Genomic DNA, 17,800 nt, shown 5'->3' on the forward strand with positions numbered 1-17,800 from the left:
TTGTAATATTTCTAATCCCTTGATATGAATAGTGTAACATCACTGGAGTAGGATTTTTGTTATAAGATAAATGCCAAAGCTTGAAAGCATGTTCCTCAGCTCTAGATTAATTGGGGGAGAGGATACAGGGTTTATATCATCTGATGAATGCTTAGTCATTTTCTTATCATTTAGCCAGCTATTTTTTTCAGCAGTATCCTGTGATCTCTTTCGAGTACTTCTCTCTACATCTATTCAATTCAGATCTGCCTGTTTTAAGCTGATTTTGCTTAGTCTTAGCTAGAGCTGTTTGCTCTGTAATAAAGACATACGGTTTCTACTTTCTCTCTGTTGGGAGTTGCTGCCCACTGTGCATTTTCACTGTCAGCTGGACACCAGGATGGGCTGCCTCCATGTTGCCTTGGTTTACAGAGAAAAATATAATTAGCAGAAGGGGTATAACTGGGTACATTTATTCTGGGTTTTGTCAACTATGACAGATATAAATGAGAGAAATACCTAGCAAAAAAAGGAGAATTTTTTAGCATAATGCAATCCTGTACAACTGGAAGCAAATCTGAAAAGCCTGGGGAAAGGGAAAAATATTGAGCAGAGCTTGGGCACAGGACATCCTTTCTGCATGCTGCAAACAAGTGACTGCAGAGCCTGTTCCCAGCTGGAGCATGTGTGTGCTTGTGTGGTGGCTAAGTGCATCAAATGGAATAAAATCAGAAGTCAGTAAACCTCAGTGATTTGCCCTCACACAGAATCTAAAACGGTAACTGTTTCCTTAACAATCAAGCAACTACAAATATCTTTCTGTGTTAAGTCCCCCATGACAAGTTTTTCTCAAGGGGCAGGGTGGACTGCCACTTGCCTGCATTCTTCAATAACCTCTAGTGATATTATTATTGTTGTTGTTATTGTTGCTGTTGTTGTTGTTACTACTATTATTATTATTATTACTATTATTATTATTATTATTTTCGGCTTGCTGATACTGCCTTTCCCATGTGTCAGCTCAGAGGGCCTTGGGGCAGCAAATCAGCATATCGAGAACGCAGCAAAGTGTAGGGCTAATCACACCCCAGCCCTGCCCGAGGAGGGACATGCAGACCCATGGCACAGGGCAGTGCTGAGCCTCCCCACTTCCCAGCAGCAGGCAGACCCCAGCGAGAGCAGCCTTCGTCGAATCCCATAGGTTTTGGCACGGCCTGGCTAGGCAGTGCTGGCTCTGCCTGCCCTGGGGTGCGATGCCACGAGGTGCCCCAGGGCACGGGTGGCTGCCAGTGCACGCCACTGGCACGCTTGTGCCAAGTGACATAGGTCCTGCATGGGAAGTGCTCCTGAAACCTGGGGTAAATCACCCGAGGGACGTGCCCAGCCCAGCTAGTGACACCTCCCTGAACCACACTGTGACAGGCGCCGGAGCAGAGGGGCAGGATGGTGGTACAGCTCTCAGGGGAGAACTCAACATGCTGCAATTTAGAATCACAAGCTGCAATACATATAAGAAAAAAATTGTAGGGATTTGCTGCCCTCTGGCAGGATTTTCTTACAGCTCTGATGCTCTGTGAACTGCGAGAGCAGTGCTCAGCGACGATGCTCCAGCACAGCAAGGTCTCTGCATTTCCCAGTTGGTTGTCAGCAAAGCAGAGCAAACCAGGGAGCCTGGAGTTGGAGAATGGATGAGACTCTCTCTCTTACATATAAGTATGTAGGTTTTGCTGTATATATGGTTTCTTTTCTGCTTAATACACACATAATCGGCAGGGACCTTGTGACTAATTGTTCTGCTCATAGCAGTGGCCACAGGCCTTAGCACCAAGGTCCACATTGCACAATGCACTGCTGTGCAGAGCTATCAGAGCTGATCTGGAAGGCACTAGCTCCATGTGATAGTGCAGCCAGGCTAATAAATAGCTCAGAGCAAGCTTTCATGGATCTGCTTTACTGTTGTCAGGGGTTTCAACTTGTATCCCTTTATGGTACTGCACAATGACAATGAAATATTTGTGCTCGTTTAGAGCTATTTGGAATATCTCTGGCTGGCACTGTGCTAGACAGGTCAGGGATGTTCATGGAGCTGTGAAGATGGTGATAAAAGCCAAGGTTTGATTTTATGGTTACCTTTGTTATTATTGAGAAAGCTTGAAGAATAAGGAAACCATTTCGTCATCAACCTGCAACAGCCACAGCCACTAAGACACCCTGGGGCCCACTGAAGTGATGGCAACATCCTCAGTGAGTTCAGTAAGACCTGGATTGATGAGACAAGCAACTGCGGTTATGCTGACTTCCACAGACTTACACTGATTTACTTCAGCTGGGAATCTTTCCCCTTTCTTTGGGTTAGATTGTGCTCACTTTGTTTCTTCAGTGTTAGCGTGGTAGATACCCTACAAGTGGCTGATACCAATTCATACAGCTCTGTATGAAGTAAGTACTAATGGCTCTTCTGTTATGTTTTACAGACAAACTGGGAGATCTGCCCAATGTTGTCCCTTAAGTCATGAAAGTACTGCCTGAAAATGGGACACTGTTATGCATCGTTCACCTTTCAGGCCCTGGCATGGCTGCACATAGCACTCAACTGGACTTCCCCTGCTATGAAACCAGCGCGACCACCAGTTTGGGAGAGGAAGCCTTTCATAGCTGCCTGGAACAACTGACAGACCTGAGCTACAATGTTGCACTGAACCTGAAAACGTTCCATGTGATTGGAAGGCTGTTAGCTAAAGCCAGAGGGCAGAACGTGACCATGTTTTATTTTAACAGGCTTGGCTATTATCCTTGGTACACATCACAGGAAGTCCCTGTTCATGGTGGCCTACCCTAGAACTTCAGTTTGCAAACTCATCTGGAAAAAAAAGGGCCATGTCATTAACTATTACATTCCAGCTAAGGACTTCAGTGGATTAGCTGTCATAGACCGGGAGCACTGGAGACCTCAGTGGGCCTGCAACTGGGATGCAAAAGATGTCTACAGAAGAAAGTCCAGGAAACTCATAACTGAAATGGAAGGCAATATTTCAGCAACTGGTGTTGAACATTTAGCCAGAGTTTCCTTTGAAGAAAGTGCAAAAGCTTTTATGAAGGAAACAATTGCATTAGGAATGAAAAGCAGACCAAAGGGCCTGTGGGGATACTATTTATACCTTGACTGTCATAATTATAATTTCCGTGATCAGAACTACACTGGTTCCTGCCTAAAGAGTGGAGTTTTGAGGAACAATGAACTTTCCTGGCTCTGGAATAGCAGTGCAGCCCCGTGTCCTTCCATTGGCATTAAGAAACCCCTTGGAAACAGACAAAAACATTTTGCAATTTTCTCAGTTTAGGTTGAATGAATTCATAAGGATTTCCTCCATGACATGCAAAGATTATGCTTTGCCCATATTTGTGTATACTTGACTAGGTTATAGAGATGAACCTTTATTATTTCTCTCTATGGTAAGCTTTTGCTGGAACAATGTGGGCTGCATTTATGCTTTAACCATTCTTGCAGATGGTGCATCAAGATGGAAAACCTCCTACTTGGGCCAGCTCTGCTGGTTCAAGTTAATTGTCCACATGCTTTAAAGAGCTCAATGTTCTGAAGAAAAAATGCAGCCTCAAATACCTATTTTTTTGCTTGGATTCATAACTATGCTATACTCAAACATGCATTTGAATGGATTAAAAGGATTTCAGCAATTTGATGCAGTACGTAGGAGGCAGTTAATACATTAATCCTCCCTCATGTACTTTCTTCTGCTCAGGTATGCAATCACTAACTAATTCCCAGATAGCTGCCCCTTTTATAGAAAGAAAATGAGGCAGAGATGTTAGCAACTTGCTCAGTGTTACATCAGAATGGGAAATTGAAACCAGCAGTCTTTCCGCATGCCTCCATCTCAAAAACATTTAATTTAGTCCCATACCTACCTCAGAGCAGGCAAATGGTGCACCAGAACCAAGGAGTACTGCTCACATCAGCTGCATACATACACAAGTATTTTCAAGATAAGTGCCTTACCCTAGTCCTTCTTTATGTGACTCTGAATAACCTCGCAGAAACTGGAAGAAGACAGTAGGTTTCCAGTGAAAAAGCGGCATAACCTATCTGCTGCAGCCCTGGCTCTGCTCTCCCCTGTAGACAGTGACTGCACTACTAGCAGGTCTCAATTTCTGTGTTTCAGAGTTTAGCAAGTGAGTTGTATTCACTTCTTAAAGGCTATGTTCAGTCTTTCAGCCCAGGTACAGAGCCTGAAGCTGGCGCCTTCTCTGGGAAGAAGCATCAGCTCCCTCTCCTATTAGGTCCCACTACTCCCCTGGCACTGCCATCACCCACTACACTTCCCAGTAAGGGGCTGTGCTTCTCTCCATCTTGAAGGCAAATGCCTATTCTTAGGCATTAAAGGAGGTGCAGACACCTGCTTTGGTAGTTCTATCCAGCTTGCGCTTCCTTAGCTTTGCAAGAAGAGGATAGATGGACATCAATAACTGCTGCCGACTGGTGTGCATCCCCTTTGCCATTTTATGCCCAGTTTCTGCCTCTTTTCCCCTTCAGGCAACTAATTCCTGTGAAGTTTTTCTACTTTGATTCTTGATGTGCTATGAGCCTCAATCTCCCTTAAATCAATGATGTTGTCTAGGGAGTCACTTGCATATCAAGGTCTTTCATCTTCAGTGCTTGTGGTATAGTAATTCACTTGTTGCTGATTGTTAACCACTGTTCAAATTAAGGATAAACATCCAAGCACCAAAACCCCTCTCCTTACAGCCTGTGATATGAGGAAAAGGTACAGTGAAAGACATCTCTCTAAAACAGACCTAGAAAGAGCATGAAAATTAAAACTGAAATTCTTAAGATTTGCCAAGTGTTGCATTTTCCCTTTCATTTAAGGTTGCATGGTGCTAACATTCCCCCTCCTATAGTGCGTGCCTATTTACAATCACTTTTTCTAAGGTTTTTATAAGAATCTGAGCGAGCTCCTAGGGAAAGCAGCAAGACAATGCACGCCTTTGGAATCACAGCTTTCAAATTGGAGAGGGACTGGAAAACAGCTGATTGACATAGCAGAATGGCTCTCCTTTCCCTTATCAGCAAAAACAGAACTGAGGGAATGCTTTGGGGAACTCTCATGTTAAAAATCCCACTTTAATTAAAAGATTTTAGTTGCTTCTAGTAATTGATGAGATATCAAATAAATATAATTAAATTTTGCATCAAAGTAAATTCAAATGCACTTTTTCCCAGTGTTCGTTCACTTGCTTATTACCAACATCTCAGGCAGTACCTAAATTTGCAACTTTTGTTTAATAATATTTGTACGCTAGACAGCAAACCTTTAGCCACAATAAAATACAGTTCATAGGGACCAGAATGAAAAGAAAATGTAGTCTGAGGGACAGCCGCATAACAAACCATTGCATTACTTTAGAAAGGCTGTGAAATGCTGAATTAGCCTGACAGTGATGTCTTTACTTTTTTCACTGTAGCAAGACCTTATTAACACTATCAGAGAGAGTGCCCTGGGAGCTGCAGGCATTGTTATTTGGTGAGATATGATTTTAACTTCTTCGGAGATAAGCCTGTGCCTGATTTAAATGCAATTTTTAAGATCCTCATTTTATCCTATTAATAGACACTGTCTGAATGCACCAGTTCTGAGTACTTGCTACCAGCAGATCTGACTGCTTAACCAGTCTTTGCTGTCCCCCAGTCAGTTTGACCACGGAACATAATCAGTTCTTCCTGGCTCAGCAAGGTCTTGTGAGGCTCACAGGCAACCAGTGGTAGGGAAGGAAGCCAATGGCTAATACCAGGCATTTTGGAAGACAGCTCCTCAATAGTTATGATCCCTGTCAGATTAATTTCCAGCTGGATAAAACACTAGGAAACCATCTAGAGCCTGATTAGCACATCAGTCAGATCAGATTAGGTGTACCAGTGGTGCCCAGCAATTTGTCAGGTTATGGGAACTCTATTTGTGCCTGTGTGTGGGCAAGTAAGATGAAGCAGGCTGTTGAGATCAGATGGAGAGGCTTTGTATTACGTGGTATCAGACCTAGCGACATTAAAATCAAAGATTGATTTCTGAGGCTCCGTCATGTCCTGGAGCTTTCAGACAGCCACACATCAAACTTTGTCATGAGAAAAGACTTTGTCCTTAAAGCTGTGTGAAATGGGTGTTCTGGGCTGCTTTTCTCCTGGCAGAGAGTATAGAAAACCCAGCCAGCATGAGGATGAATGGCTGAAAATAAGCGTTCAGTTGTCCTCAGCAAATTCAATTACTTCAGCCAATTTTTGTAAATATTCAGCTGTGGTTTCTGTCAGAGTCAATGTGAATAGGAGGGCAAACTTCCTTCCAAGCTGGTCAAGTGACAAAGGCAAGCCCTGGAAGCATCTCCATCAGCTCTGGACCCCCATAGTCTTGCCATGCAGCCATGCTGTCATCACCTGTGTTTCTAGCATACATCACGGCTTCTTTGTAGTTCTACAGACTGTGGTGTTTTCTGGGGAGTGCAAATTGCTAAAGCACTTTGCACCTTAATTGGGTTATAAATTCTGTATAAAACTTCCTAATAATCCTTTAAATTAGTCAAATTTAAGTTATCCTGAACGGATTCATTAATGCAGGCTGCTTACATATTGTATATTTTTCAGAATGTAAGAGGAAAAAATAGAGTGGTGAGTTTCACATCAGCTAAAATTTATTTTCTACTGTTTACAAAGCAACTGCACAGAAGTGCAGAAATCCATTGATTCTGAATTAGGGCCCTACATTATCAATGTCACAGCAGCAGCTGAAGCGTACAGCAGGCATCTTTGTCAGGACAATGGATGATATGTGCAAAGAAGCTGGAGAGCCTCGACATAATCCACATTTGAACTCTAAGAGCTTCTGGATAGATGCCTCGGACGACCAAGGATTTATTGTGAGAGGATAAGCATCAAATGAAGATCTGGAAATAATGGCGGAGACATTTGTCTGCCACTGCTATCAGCGTTATGAAGGAATTGACTGTGGGGAGTTGCTGATGACCATCTACGGAGCTCTGCAGACTCAGTCTCACCCAGAAGATTTACAGCAATCTGCCTGCTTCCTTTGCCTTTGATGAGTCTTCTCTAACTACTGCTTAGTCAAAGGGCTGGTTTCAGTCAGTCAAGAGGGATGGTAGAGTGGATCCAACAAAAAGTCTCACATGCTCTGCAGCTGGGGACTGGACATATCATAGTCTCAGACATAATCCACACCCTGCAGCTGTGCCCCGAGGTTTAATGCCCACAAGACATGGAGGGAGTGGGGCACCCTGAAGACTGAGTCAAAAACATACAGGTCATAGGAATATGTCTGGCCCTTGATCCCATCTTCTGAGATTAGGCTCTTTAGAAGGCTAGAAGCCACATTTCTGCCCAGCTGAGAGCCACAACCAGGACAGCAGAAGCCTGCTACTACTGAAAAAAATGGAGTGAGGTTCACTTTTTCCCTTTGTAAAGAGAGGAATAGTCTACCCATATCTACTTCTTACTGGATGGCATACTGGATAGAGCACCCTCCCAGAAAATGAAAAATGAGGGAAGGTTTCTGGTTTCTTTGCGATTTGAGTGAATTCAAGCCCACGTTTTCCTCTTTCATGTCCCACATGATGGAGGTGTTCATGTTTTGAGCCCTCCATGAGGTAGAAAGGAATGAAAGAGTCAGGAGATCAGGAAGAATACAGACAAGCCACACTCTGTTCATTAGTATATTTACCGAGAAAGCAATGTATATATTCTATCCAACAACAAAGGGTCTCTCTGTGGGTTTTTTTATGCCATGGCTATTTAAAATAAAATTAGTAAGTAGTGCTGGGAGCAGGAACTCCATCTCAGCCAGGTCTGCTTCCATCCTGAATCTATGACAATACTCCAATGACTTTTAAATTTAAAGCTAATGAAAGCACCCTATGGCTATTATAGAGATGCAATCAACAAGGATCAGGCAAGTTCATCATCTTCAACAAGAATTTTGTTTATGTCCCAACTGCCATTGTAAGATCCATCCTCTGGAGGGGATGGAAAAACTCCCAGGGCTCTCCTTGCAGTCAGCAGGGAAAAGAATGCTCTTCTAGAGATGACCTTGAGTAGAAAGAATACCTGGCATGTCTCCAGAGCACTCTATGAACCTCCCGCTTCTCAGCTTCCCAGGGGTTAAGTATTCTTGAAAGAGAATTTACTTGAATGAAGCAATTATAAACCATTTGGTTATTAATAATATACATGAAAAGATGCATATACACACATTAGTACATATGTGAAATAATTGTGTCTTTATATTAGAATCTCTGTAGCTGGAAAAGGAATAGACAAACAGCCATAAGACAAGTAAGAGGTCTATAAGACCTATGCTGAGTTTCCTGCTTTTTTCTATTTGACCCAGGCAAACATTTTGAAACATATCATCCAACTCCCACAGGCCTCCATTATTCCTTTTGTCCCAGAACCTTAAAGATCCCATCAGGCTTAGACCTTTGTGATTTTGCACGTCTTAGCAGCTTTTCATTCCTCAGACATATGCTATTATCCTCATATCTAACCCCAATGAGTTATTGCCTTAATAACTCTGTTAAACAAATGATTGTAAGGTGAGCAAACACTACATTAATAGAGTTCTTGAACGAAAGTGAGAAAAACTTTCATTAATTTTTTTGACAGAACTCTGTTGTAGAAAGAAATATTTCAAATTCCATTTAAGTTAGGGAAGACTGTGACTAAACCACAGCCAATCAATAAGAAATAAATTGAGTTTAGAATGATCCCTTTTTAAAAGAAAAAAAATATAAATGAAATTCAGGCTATTTCTTTCAAAAAATAAATTCAAGAGATCCACTAAGAATTTTCTAAAGCATATTTTTGTAGTGATGAAAACTAGAGATATTTGGGTTAAATTTTTTTTTTATGGAACAGCTTTCTCAGAAAAATGCAGTTTGTTAAAATCAAAGTGCTGATTGTGGAGGATTTTTCAAGGGAAAGGTGTAAAATTTATTCATTTGACATTTTGCTTGTGCTATAGGACTGAAGTACATGCTAATAGGAAACAAAATATCTCTTGATGTTTTCTGAGCAGCATTGGATTAGATGTTAGTTTTGACTCTCGTTGCTGTCTTTGTTAAGGTCACATCTTACTGCTCATAGTAACTAAACAATGGGAAAGAGAACCAGTGTTTTATAAAATCAAATTTCAAACTCTTCCACGAATGTGTTAAATTAGCAACTGTCTGTAATACATTAATGCATCTTAAATAAATGTTATGATATTCCTTGGTAACCAAACACGCATCCAGGTATGCAGGCCCAGATTTTTCCCACCCAATATACCCATTGAACTGGTACAACTAAATTAGAAGCTAACCCGTTAGTGGGGAGGGCACGTCCTGAGGATCACTTCAGGTGCAGTGGGGTTTAGCTGGTTTTTAGGTAAGTATCCCTTGGGCAGATATTGTTGGAGATGGCAGCTTTGGTCAGAGGGCCCCATATCCCACCTCAGTATCAATCCAGGCACGTAAGCCTTGGTTTGGATCTGGGCCACATTTCCTCTTTAGACAGAGGTGCAATGTCTTTTTTATCAAAGCACAAACCAGCTCTGTCATCTTGCTTCCTTCCATTGAGAGACAGAAGGTTGGGGTTTTTTGCAGTGACTCAAATAATTTTTTTCAAGTGCTCTCCTGCTATTCTGCATTCAGACAAAGACCTCAAAATCCAGGTTACTCTGAGAATTGTAATTCTTACAGCTCAGGTAAGCAAACAACAAAGCACAGGCCAGTACAATGAAACTGGACTTTCAGATAGTTCAGAAGTATCTATCAAGTTTCAATCTCTCTCTCAACAGTATTGGCAGGCCAGATAATTTTGTGAGGTTCAAGTAGCCAAGATCTGCAGTGTGACAGTGAGGACCTGCAGGATGGTACAGTGAGGAGATACCTCCCAAACCACAGCAGGTTACCCCCCACAGCAGGGTACCCCACATGCAGAGTCTGTTCTCACGGGAAAAGCTGAACCAGGTGCTCCTTCTGACTCCTCTGCTAGCATCCCTCTCCTTTTGAGGCTGGACACTCAGGCTATGTGAGATCTGGTATAAATTTGTATCAGCTGCACCTCTAAGATCAAACCACCCCTCTTCTGTCCTCCTGTAAGAAGCATTTCTGATTTCCAGTTTCATAACTTTTTGGATTTCTGTTTTCTTCTCTTTGTGTTTTCTGTTGGCTATGTTTCACAATCCTTGACTGATGTGCTGGCATTTGCAGATTTCTTTCCTGGGATCTAACTGTCACAGAGCATCCTATGAAGAATCAGACTGCTTAAACTTCAGACTGTGAATTCCTCTCGGTGTCCACATCCTTAAGATTTAGGCATGCCAAAACTGAGCATTATGGTGACTAAATTTTTTTACAGCTTTCAGTAGGAGTTAGACACCTAAACAGGCCTGAAAATCTGCACCTGGGCTCTCAGCAGCTGCGTGGTTAAAACTGTTGCATGTGGCATGTAGAACGTAATGCAGCATGTCATAATAAAACTGATGGTGGAAAAAATTATTCAAGCTGTAGGCTTTTTCCCTGCAGAGGATTAAAGTTCAATTTATGTTATTATATCTACTGTAAAATTAACTAATCTCTGTACATCCATGAGAATGGATACTTTTAAGTATAATAAACATACTTTCTCTTATTATAGTACAAATTGTGATTCTTCCTTTCATGTTTTGTGAGGCTAAATATTTCTTAGTAATATCATGTGAAAATAATATTATATGAAACTAAAAATCAGAGGATAGATGATAAGCACAGAAATATTTTAGTCAGTACTTTTGATGGTCTGACCCAAAGCCACATGAAGTCAATGGTAAGCTTCCCTTGGTTTCAATAGGCCTTGCACTGAGCTGGGGTGCCTCCCAAGGAATTACAGCATAAGGGTCTTGAGACCTTGATAGGTGCCTCTTCCATGCTAGAACATTCCTAAAATAGATCTGAAGGCATGCATTACAAGCAAAAACAAGTTTTGAAGAAGCCTGTGTAGGCACCTAAACACAAAAGAGATCTAAAAAGCATCTAAAAGGGCTTATTATCTAAGTTGTTAAGGGTTTTGATAAGCACTTAGATAATCAATAAATACCCTATGTGATTTGGTATTTAACAATATTTATTGGTATAAGGTATGAGAATAACCTTAAATGTTCTTTCACCTAGTCAAAAGATTAACAAAGTCAGCCAAAAATCTGCATGTATCTCACTAATAATTGAAACCTTGTACAATTTTCACTACATCTAGTCTTTTAGCAGAGGCAACCAAGGTTATTGAAATGGATTTGTAGTTGTGAATGAGAACAGGACATAAGGAAAATGCTCTGACATTATTACCTGCTGATCACCCTCCTAGGCTCTTCTATGAGTCACTTTGAAATGGGAAATCTGATACTAATTCTGAATTTCAGGTTATTTGGAAATTCCATTTGTAGTAATTTTCTGGTATTGACATGGTGTACCACATTTCCCACTGGCTTTATGTTGACAAAGATATCTTCTCTTTTGGCTTCTATTTACTGTCATCCTGGCAAAGGACAGATGTTTGAAGCTGGCACCTCGTTGCAGTCATACCGTGAAGTGGCTGTAAAATTCATGGCCTTGTTCCTTCATCTAGATCTAATCAGGCAAAACCCATCTGCATGTGTATCCAGTTAGGAGGTACAGTTCCAAGTGACAGCAAGGTTAAGTTAGTGTTTCAAATTAAATCAGAAATTCTGATTCGGTGTAGGCAGCCCTTGTCCCAATCATCCTAACTTATTCAGTGCTAAACTATTTTCCTACCATTAGCCTCGAGGCAGCTGAAGGGTAATGCTGCACCTTCTTGCCCATTTCTCCTGCTTGATCTTACAGACAGGGATTTTTCTTTATCACTCAACCAGTTCCAGATGTCTGGATGTTGATCTTAATCCCAGGCTGGGGCTTTGCTGCAAATCAGTTTGACAGTCAAGTGCAAAATAGATTTGCCTTGGCATAATTCAGGGGCCTAACTCCCTGAAATAGTGGTGAAACTCAGCAATAACACTGTTGAATAGAACATTTTAAACACTGTACAGATTGCATTGCACATTCATTTTTAATTGTATTCTGTATTGAAGTTGATGGGAATAGGGCTCCTAAGTACAGTTAATGTGTCATTAATAGTTAGGAGTTCATTTCTATTATTCTCATTATCATGTAGAGAGGATTAAAGAGTAACTACCTATCTGAGCCCTAGTACTCTCAGTTATGTTAGATCATTTTATGCTTATATTGAGTAATTTAATCACCATGGTCATTGTATTGAGAACAGTGGAACAAATTACAGATCTCTTGTATCTTTTTGCATATACTCTTCCACCTTGTGCTCCACTGGTGAAAGTCTGAGGTATGTAATTTTCTGAAAATTACAGAATTACATTTAAATCTTAATTTATCTTAAACCCTAATCTGCTGAATTAGTACCTGGATTTTCTACTGGGCTCCCACTTTAATGCAGGATTTTCTGAACAGGCCCATCTTTAACAAAAAAAAGATTCAGAGGTATTGTGGCTTTCCTCTGCTATGTGAACTCAGCCAATGGGGGTTGCTTACTCAGGTCACTTTTCGCAGACTGGGATACCCTAAAAAGTCCCTACAGAACACAAAGTCTCAGCTACAAGTGACTTCCTCAGTATTTAGAAGTGAGATATTAACTGTTGTTACAGACTTCTGTTCTTCTCATTCTTTGGGAATTTGTGTATGTGTTTTGTCTACAAACATATTTTGAGAGAGTGGGAAAGGAGAAATACACTATGAACTAGAACAGCTGATAATCACCTATTAACACACATGGCAGGAGATTGGGATTAAAGTTCTCTCCTTGTTTTGACAGAAGTGTCACACCACCATGCTATCCAAAAAAGATGTTTCAGGTCCTCATTCAAATAAGATTTGTAGATCAGCCCATGACTCTCTATAAAGTAAAGGTAAGCCTCCTGAACAGAAAGTCAACCCTCTGCTATTCCAAGGATAGTAAAACCATATGTCTTAATGATGGCAATGAATCTATTTTCTGCTAGGATTCTGGGTAAACAGTAATTCTTGAAAGCAGGAGCTTATCGACTCTTCCTGAAATCCATGTTTCTGTAAGGATTCTCTCTCAGCAGACAAGCAAGTTTATGTTGAAATCTGCCAGGACTGGCTACAGTTACACCTTAGATGTGACAGCGGAAAACGTGCTCCTTCTTTAACCCTCACTGGATGCGGTTGGCGAAGGCTTGAGCATTGATTCTCTGAAGATTTGTTGAGAGCTGGAGCAGCTCTGCAGTTCCCTGCTGCGTGGGGAATTTGCTCCTTAGCAAAGAAAAGCCCAGCCTTTTTCCAAATTTTCAGGCACAGGTCATTGAAATGATCACAGTACCGAAAGCGCAGGCTTTCCTAGTCATCACTGTATCTATCTGAGCCATCTATGTTAAACAAACGGGACACTGGCTTGTTTCTCCCAGAGAGTGGGAGGAGGGATGGCAGCCGAGCATTTAGGGAAAAGTCCTTAGTTTAAAAGACTGGATTTCTGAAATAAAGTCTACTACACGCCTCTGCTACCAAGAAAATCACTCTTTATTAGAAAGCAACACAGACTTAACTAGTATTCAGTTAAGGCAACATGAATACAAAAGATTTACTTGTAACTCCTGGGAGGGAAGAAGTGGGTGTTTCTATAGGTGGCAAACACCTTTTCTCCACTTTCTGAGTATACTGCTTTTATTTTAATAATACACATTTTCTTACACTTTTTTATATTCTGCATTGTGATTTATTGTATTCTAAATATAAAAAAATTATCTGATTCTATTAAAGTCAGAAAAGGGTTTGGTTATGTTTTACATGAATACAGGATAAAAGAAACTGTGTAATTTACAGCCTGGTTTTGCCTTTATCTAAATGATTATTAGAGTTTCTGGCCAGAAAAATGAAACATCACCACTCTATATCACATATATCATGGTCTTACCTTGATACAATATAGACTTCAGTGGCAGTGACTTGCCTGCAAAACAATGAGGAGCAGATGAATAAAACATAGTATGGCTGTACTTACGTCCAGAAATAAGATGCGTACACTGGAGAGCAGCAGCCTCAAACCAGTTCTGCTTCATTAGGCAACTGAAGGAAACATAGGAAAAACTGCAGTCAGAATTACCAGATTTACAAATGTTTCCTGAAATATATAGATGTTAAGAGGCAGGCCTGACATTAGACTTCCCAGAAGTTATGAAACAAGTCCAGTCAATGTTTGTTTAGCTCCTAAGACAAAGTCTTTGCCTGTTGCCAGAGAAAAGGCAGATTCTGGAGCTTCCCTCGCCTTCCTTTGCCACCCTAATTCTCCCAAGGCCGTTCAGCTCACGGGCCTTTAGTTTCATTAGAACATTTGTCTGGGACAGCAACATGTTGAATGTTTTGAGAAGCAGAATTGAAAAGAGAAAGGAAACAAAAATGCAACTGTGCTATGCACATAGGCAATATCCACACCTGCTGGGGAATTGGGCTTCACAAGGGATGCAGTCCACTTCCACCGAGAGCTAGCAAAATCCTTCCAGTCACTTTGACAGGAGTGTCAAACTTCCATCCAAGAGAAGTGCAGGACTCTTAAAACTTAATTTTGATTCATTATGATAACTAACACACATCTGTAAAGGATAACAAAGGCTCAAAATGTAAAACCATGTTCCACATTTTGACTCTTATTTCCAAAACTTACATTGATCAGATCCCGTTCTTTTGTTTGTTGGTTTGGGTTTGTTTTTTTTTAAACCCTCAGAATGTTCACTCTAGCACTTGTATTGATTATATCTGGTCTGTAAGGAATACTTAATGTCAAAGAGCATTTCAGAAAATGTGCTATCTTTCTGAATTTTAGCCAGCTGTTTGATGTATAACATTGGCAGTTTAAAGCTCGTGCTGAATTTTTAAACCATTTGGAAAATAAATCAGAGACTTCACTGGGACTTCTCTGATTTACACCAGCTGGGAATTTGACCCTGAGTCTTTTAGAACAGGCTAATTGCCAATCAATAGGAAAAACTTTCAGTCAGTATGTGAAAAATAGCATTCAACTGCCAGTTCAGTCCCTGGCTTTTCTGGTGGAATTTTTGCAAAGAAAATTGTCTCAACATTTTTAGTGGCTGCCCAGGTAACAGTTACAGGTTCTGCTCAAAGCAGCTGCTATGGCTTCACATGCTTTTGGGGCAGGGAGGGAAGAAGTTAGGAAGTACGTGAAAGGGGGAAAAATGGGAATACAGCCATATGGGACTTATGTGCTGGGATCATTCCTCTCAGCAGATGCGTAGGGAAAGACAAAGGATTGACTATCAACATGGAGCCAAAGGAAGGAGCACGGGTCACTGTGTCAAACTGATATCTCACATACGTCATCCTGGGAGCTGCTGTGAGTCAAAACAGGTCTTAGCATAACAGCGTGCCTAAAATTAGCACCAGCTCTCTGATGCTAACCAGATTCCTAAATAGGCACAGGAAGAAGGGCGGTGCCAGTACAGGATGATCTGTGTAGGTTGTTGAGGTATTGATGCTCAATGTGTGGATCAAGTATATAACAAATAGATAGCAAAAGTCAAATACCCAACCCGAAAAAGTGCTCAGCCCAGGTCTGGCCAACATCTGCCCCCACAGAGGGCCCACAGCATCACCCAAGTATGGGCTCCTATGGGAGGTGCTGACATCCATCTTTTGAGTAACAGCCTCAAAAGCATTTATAGCATTTTCTATAAATGGTTATAGCATTTGCCCAGGGGCTGGGGCCAATCTCAGCAGCAAGCTGTAGAATTTAGCTTTCTCCTTGCTTCTGCTGTCTGTAGTCTTAACATTTTATCTTGCTGACTTGATAGATTAGGCCTACGATAGCATGGTATTTTGGGTAAAGCAGAACATTCAAGGCCAAACAGAAGACCTAAAATAATCTTAGGCCTGGTTTTTCTACTTTTCCCCAATGTCTGCATATATGAGGCTGCTGGTGAGCTGCTCTCATCAGACACCCCAAAACTGATATAGTAACCCAGCAATATTTTTCATTTCATCTGTTCTTGCTAATAACTTTTTTTAGTCATATGGAAGATGGATGGAAAAGACCATTTGAAAGATGGCACATTGGCATCTCCCCATCTTGGATTCCTACCTCTCAGCCGCTTGGCTTGTGCAGCAGGTCTGCTGTTCTTGGCTGGGTCTGGAGCGGCAGGCACACAAATGGCCCAGGTGGAATTATCTATTTTTAAACTGGTTTCTGCATCAGCAGAAATTGGAAGCTGATCTATAACTCCAAAAGAGCATCAAATCTCTCTTATACCCACTCTCACACCGAGCTCACATCCCATTTCCCTGAAATTAAAGCTTTACTCAGAGAAATCAGCTCCAGGTGGATGAATTGCCTAGAATGTGCATTCATTAGTTACTGCTGGCATACCACAGTGAAGGTGGAGAATGTTACACAAGCAAGTAATAATGCTACTAATATGTGCTACTATTAAGGCTATTAAAATACCAACTGGCATTGCAGAAAATCTGGTGTCATTAAATACATATTAGGGCTTTATAATGAACAATCAGCGCGACTGGTCCTGTGCAATCTTGGCAGACAGAGTTTTAGAGGAACATGTTCACTTCACAGCTTTGTAGCGCTGGGACTGTTATTCTGCGGTGGGATTTGAAGGCAGAGCAGCAAGGGCAGTGGCGAGCATCGCTGTGGAGGCAGGCCTCAGGTGCAGCACTGCAAGCAGGCTCTGCTCTCCGCAGCTGCCTGCGCCCTGGTCTGCCTGCACCCTGGTCTGCCTGCACCCTGGTCTGCCTGCACTCTGGCCCGCGACACCGCCACCCTCCACATGCCAGTGAGCTCCTGGGCAGGGAAAGGAATGGCCATGACATGCACCTGAGCTGTGTCCAGATGGAGTGCCTGAACAGCGCAAAGCTTTGGAGGAAAGGGGAAGGTGAGGGTGAAATGTGACCTCTGGGCTCTGGGGCCCCATCTGCTCTGCAGTGTGTTGAGGCACTCGTAGGTGAGTTGCTGGGCTACTCCTTGGCTGGTGTATTGGCAGCCAGCTTTGCTAACTCCTGCACATTTACCATTGCTTTTTAATACCTAGAGGAGTTCTTCCAGTGCTGCCTGGCAAAAATACAGAGTACAGAAGAAATAATAGTTTTCATTTATGAAGGAGAGCATTTGGCTGGGGTTAGCTTGTATATGGGTTTCTCCAAGCATGTCCACTTTTTCTGGAACTGAAAATTTTGTCTGGCATTTCTATTCATGTTCATGGCTACAGATGAGATCAGATCAGTGACATTTGAGCACTGAATCTGTCCCTTTCAAGAAACGGCGTGTCTATTTTGTGCATGCTGCAGATCCAATGTATCTCAGACACAGCAGATGTTCCCTGAAGATCAGCTATAAAACTTTTGCCCCAGAAAGTCAACACTTCCCAGAGGTGCTGGACCACTGCTCAAGCCACACTAGGTTTAACCTATGTGGTGTGGAGAAATGACTGAAAACTCATAAAGCCAAATGTCAGTAAGAGCTTCATGCCTATTGTTTTTAATTGGTGGCTTTTAAGTCACTCGCATAATGATTCCAATAAATACCTGCTCTTTTATAGCATGTCCAGCCTGTGAATCTTAAAATGCTTTACAAAGGTCATAAACAACCATTTTACAGATAGTCAAACTGTAGTCCAAAGAGACAGTCTTGCAGCTGGCTGATGGCTGAGCCAAGAACAGGACAAGAGCCCCTGGACCCCAAATGAATGTGCTACCC

At 41.7% G+C, this 17,800-nt stretch overlaps 1 protein-coding gene and 1 long non-coding RNA gene across 2 annotated transcripts in view; one reads left to right on the plus strand and one right to left on the minus strand.

Annotated features, from left to right (window-relative positions):
• Window positions 1-2,466: 2,466 nt before the first annotated feature.
• HYAL4 (hyaluronidase 4) lies at window positions 2,467-7,310 on the plus strand. The gene is given in 7 exon segments (XM_052790680.1): window positions 2,467-2,646; window positions 2,649-2,845; window positions 2,847-3,287; window positions 3,289-3,432; window positions 5,464-5,558; window positions 6,701-6,842; window positions 6,844-7,310. Coding segments are annotated over 7 exon segments (1,395 nt in total). The 5' UTR covers window positions 2,467-2,510; the 3' UTR covers window positions 7,084-7,310.
• A 389-nt stretch (window positions 7,311-7,699) lies between these two features.
• Window positions 7,700-17,800, minus strand: part of LOC128143455 (uncharacterized) — a 47,384-nt gene continuing 37,283 nt past the window's right edge. The window contains exons 3-4 of the long non-coding RNA XR_008235758.1: window positions 13,997-14,148; window positions 7,700-8,167 (exon numbers count right to left, since the gene is read on the minus strand). This is a non-coding gene — a long non-coding RNA (uncharacterized LOC128143455). The remainder of the gene's footprint in view (window positions 8,168-13,996; window positions 14,149-17,800) is intronic.

This window comes from Harpia harpyja, chromosome 6 (assembly GCF_026419915.1).
Source record: "Harpia harpyja isolate bHarHar1 chromosome 6, bHarHar1 primary haplotype, whole genome shotgun sequence".
In the NCBI taxonomy this organism is placed as follows: Eukaryota; Metazoa; Chordata; class Aves; order Accipitriformes; family Accipitridae; genus Harpia; species Harpia harpyja.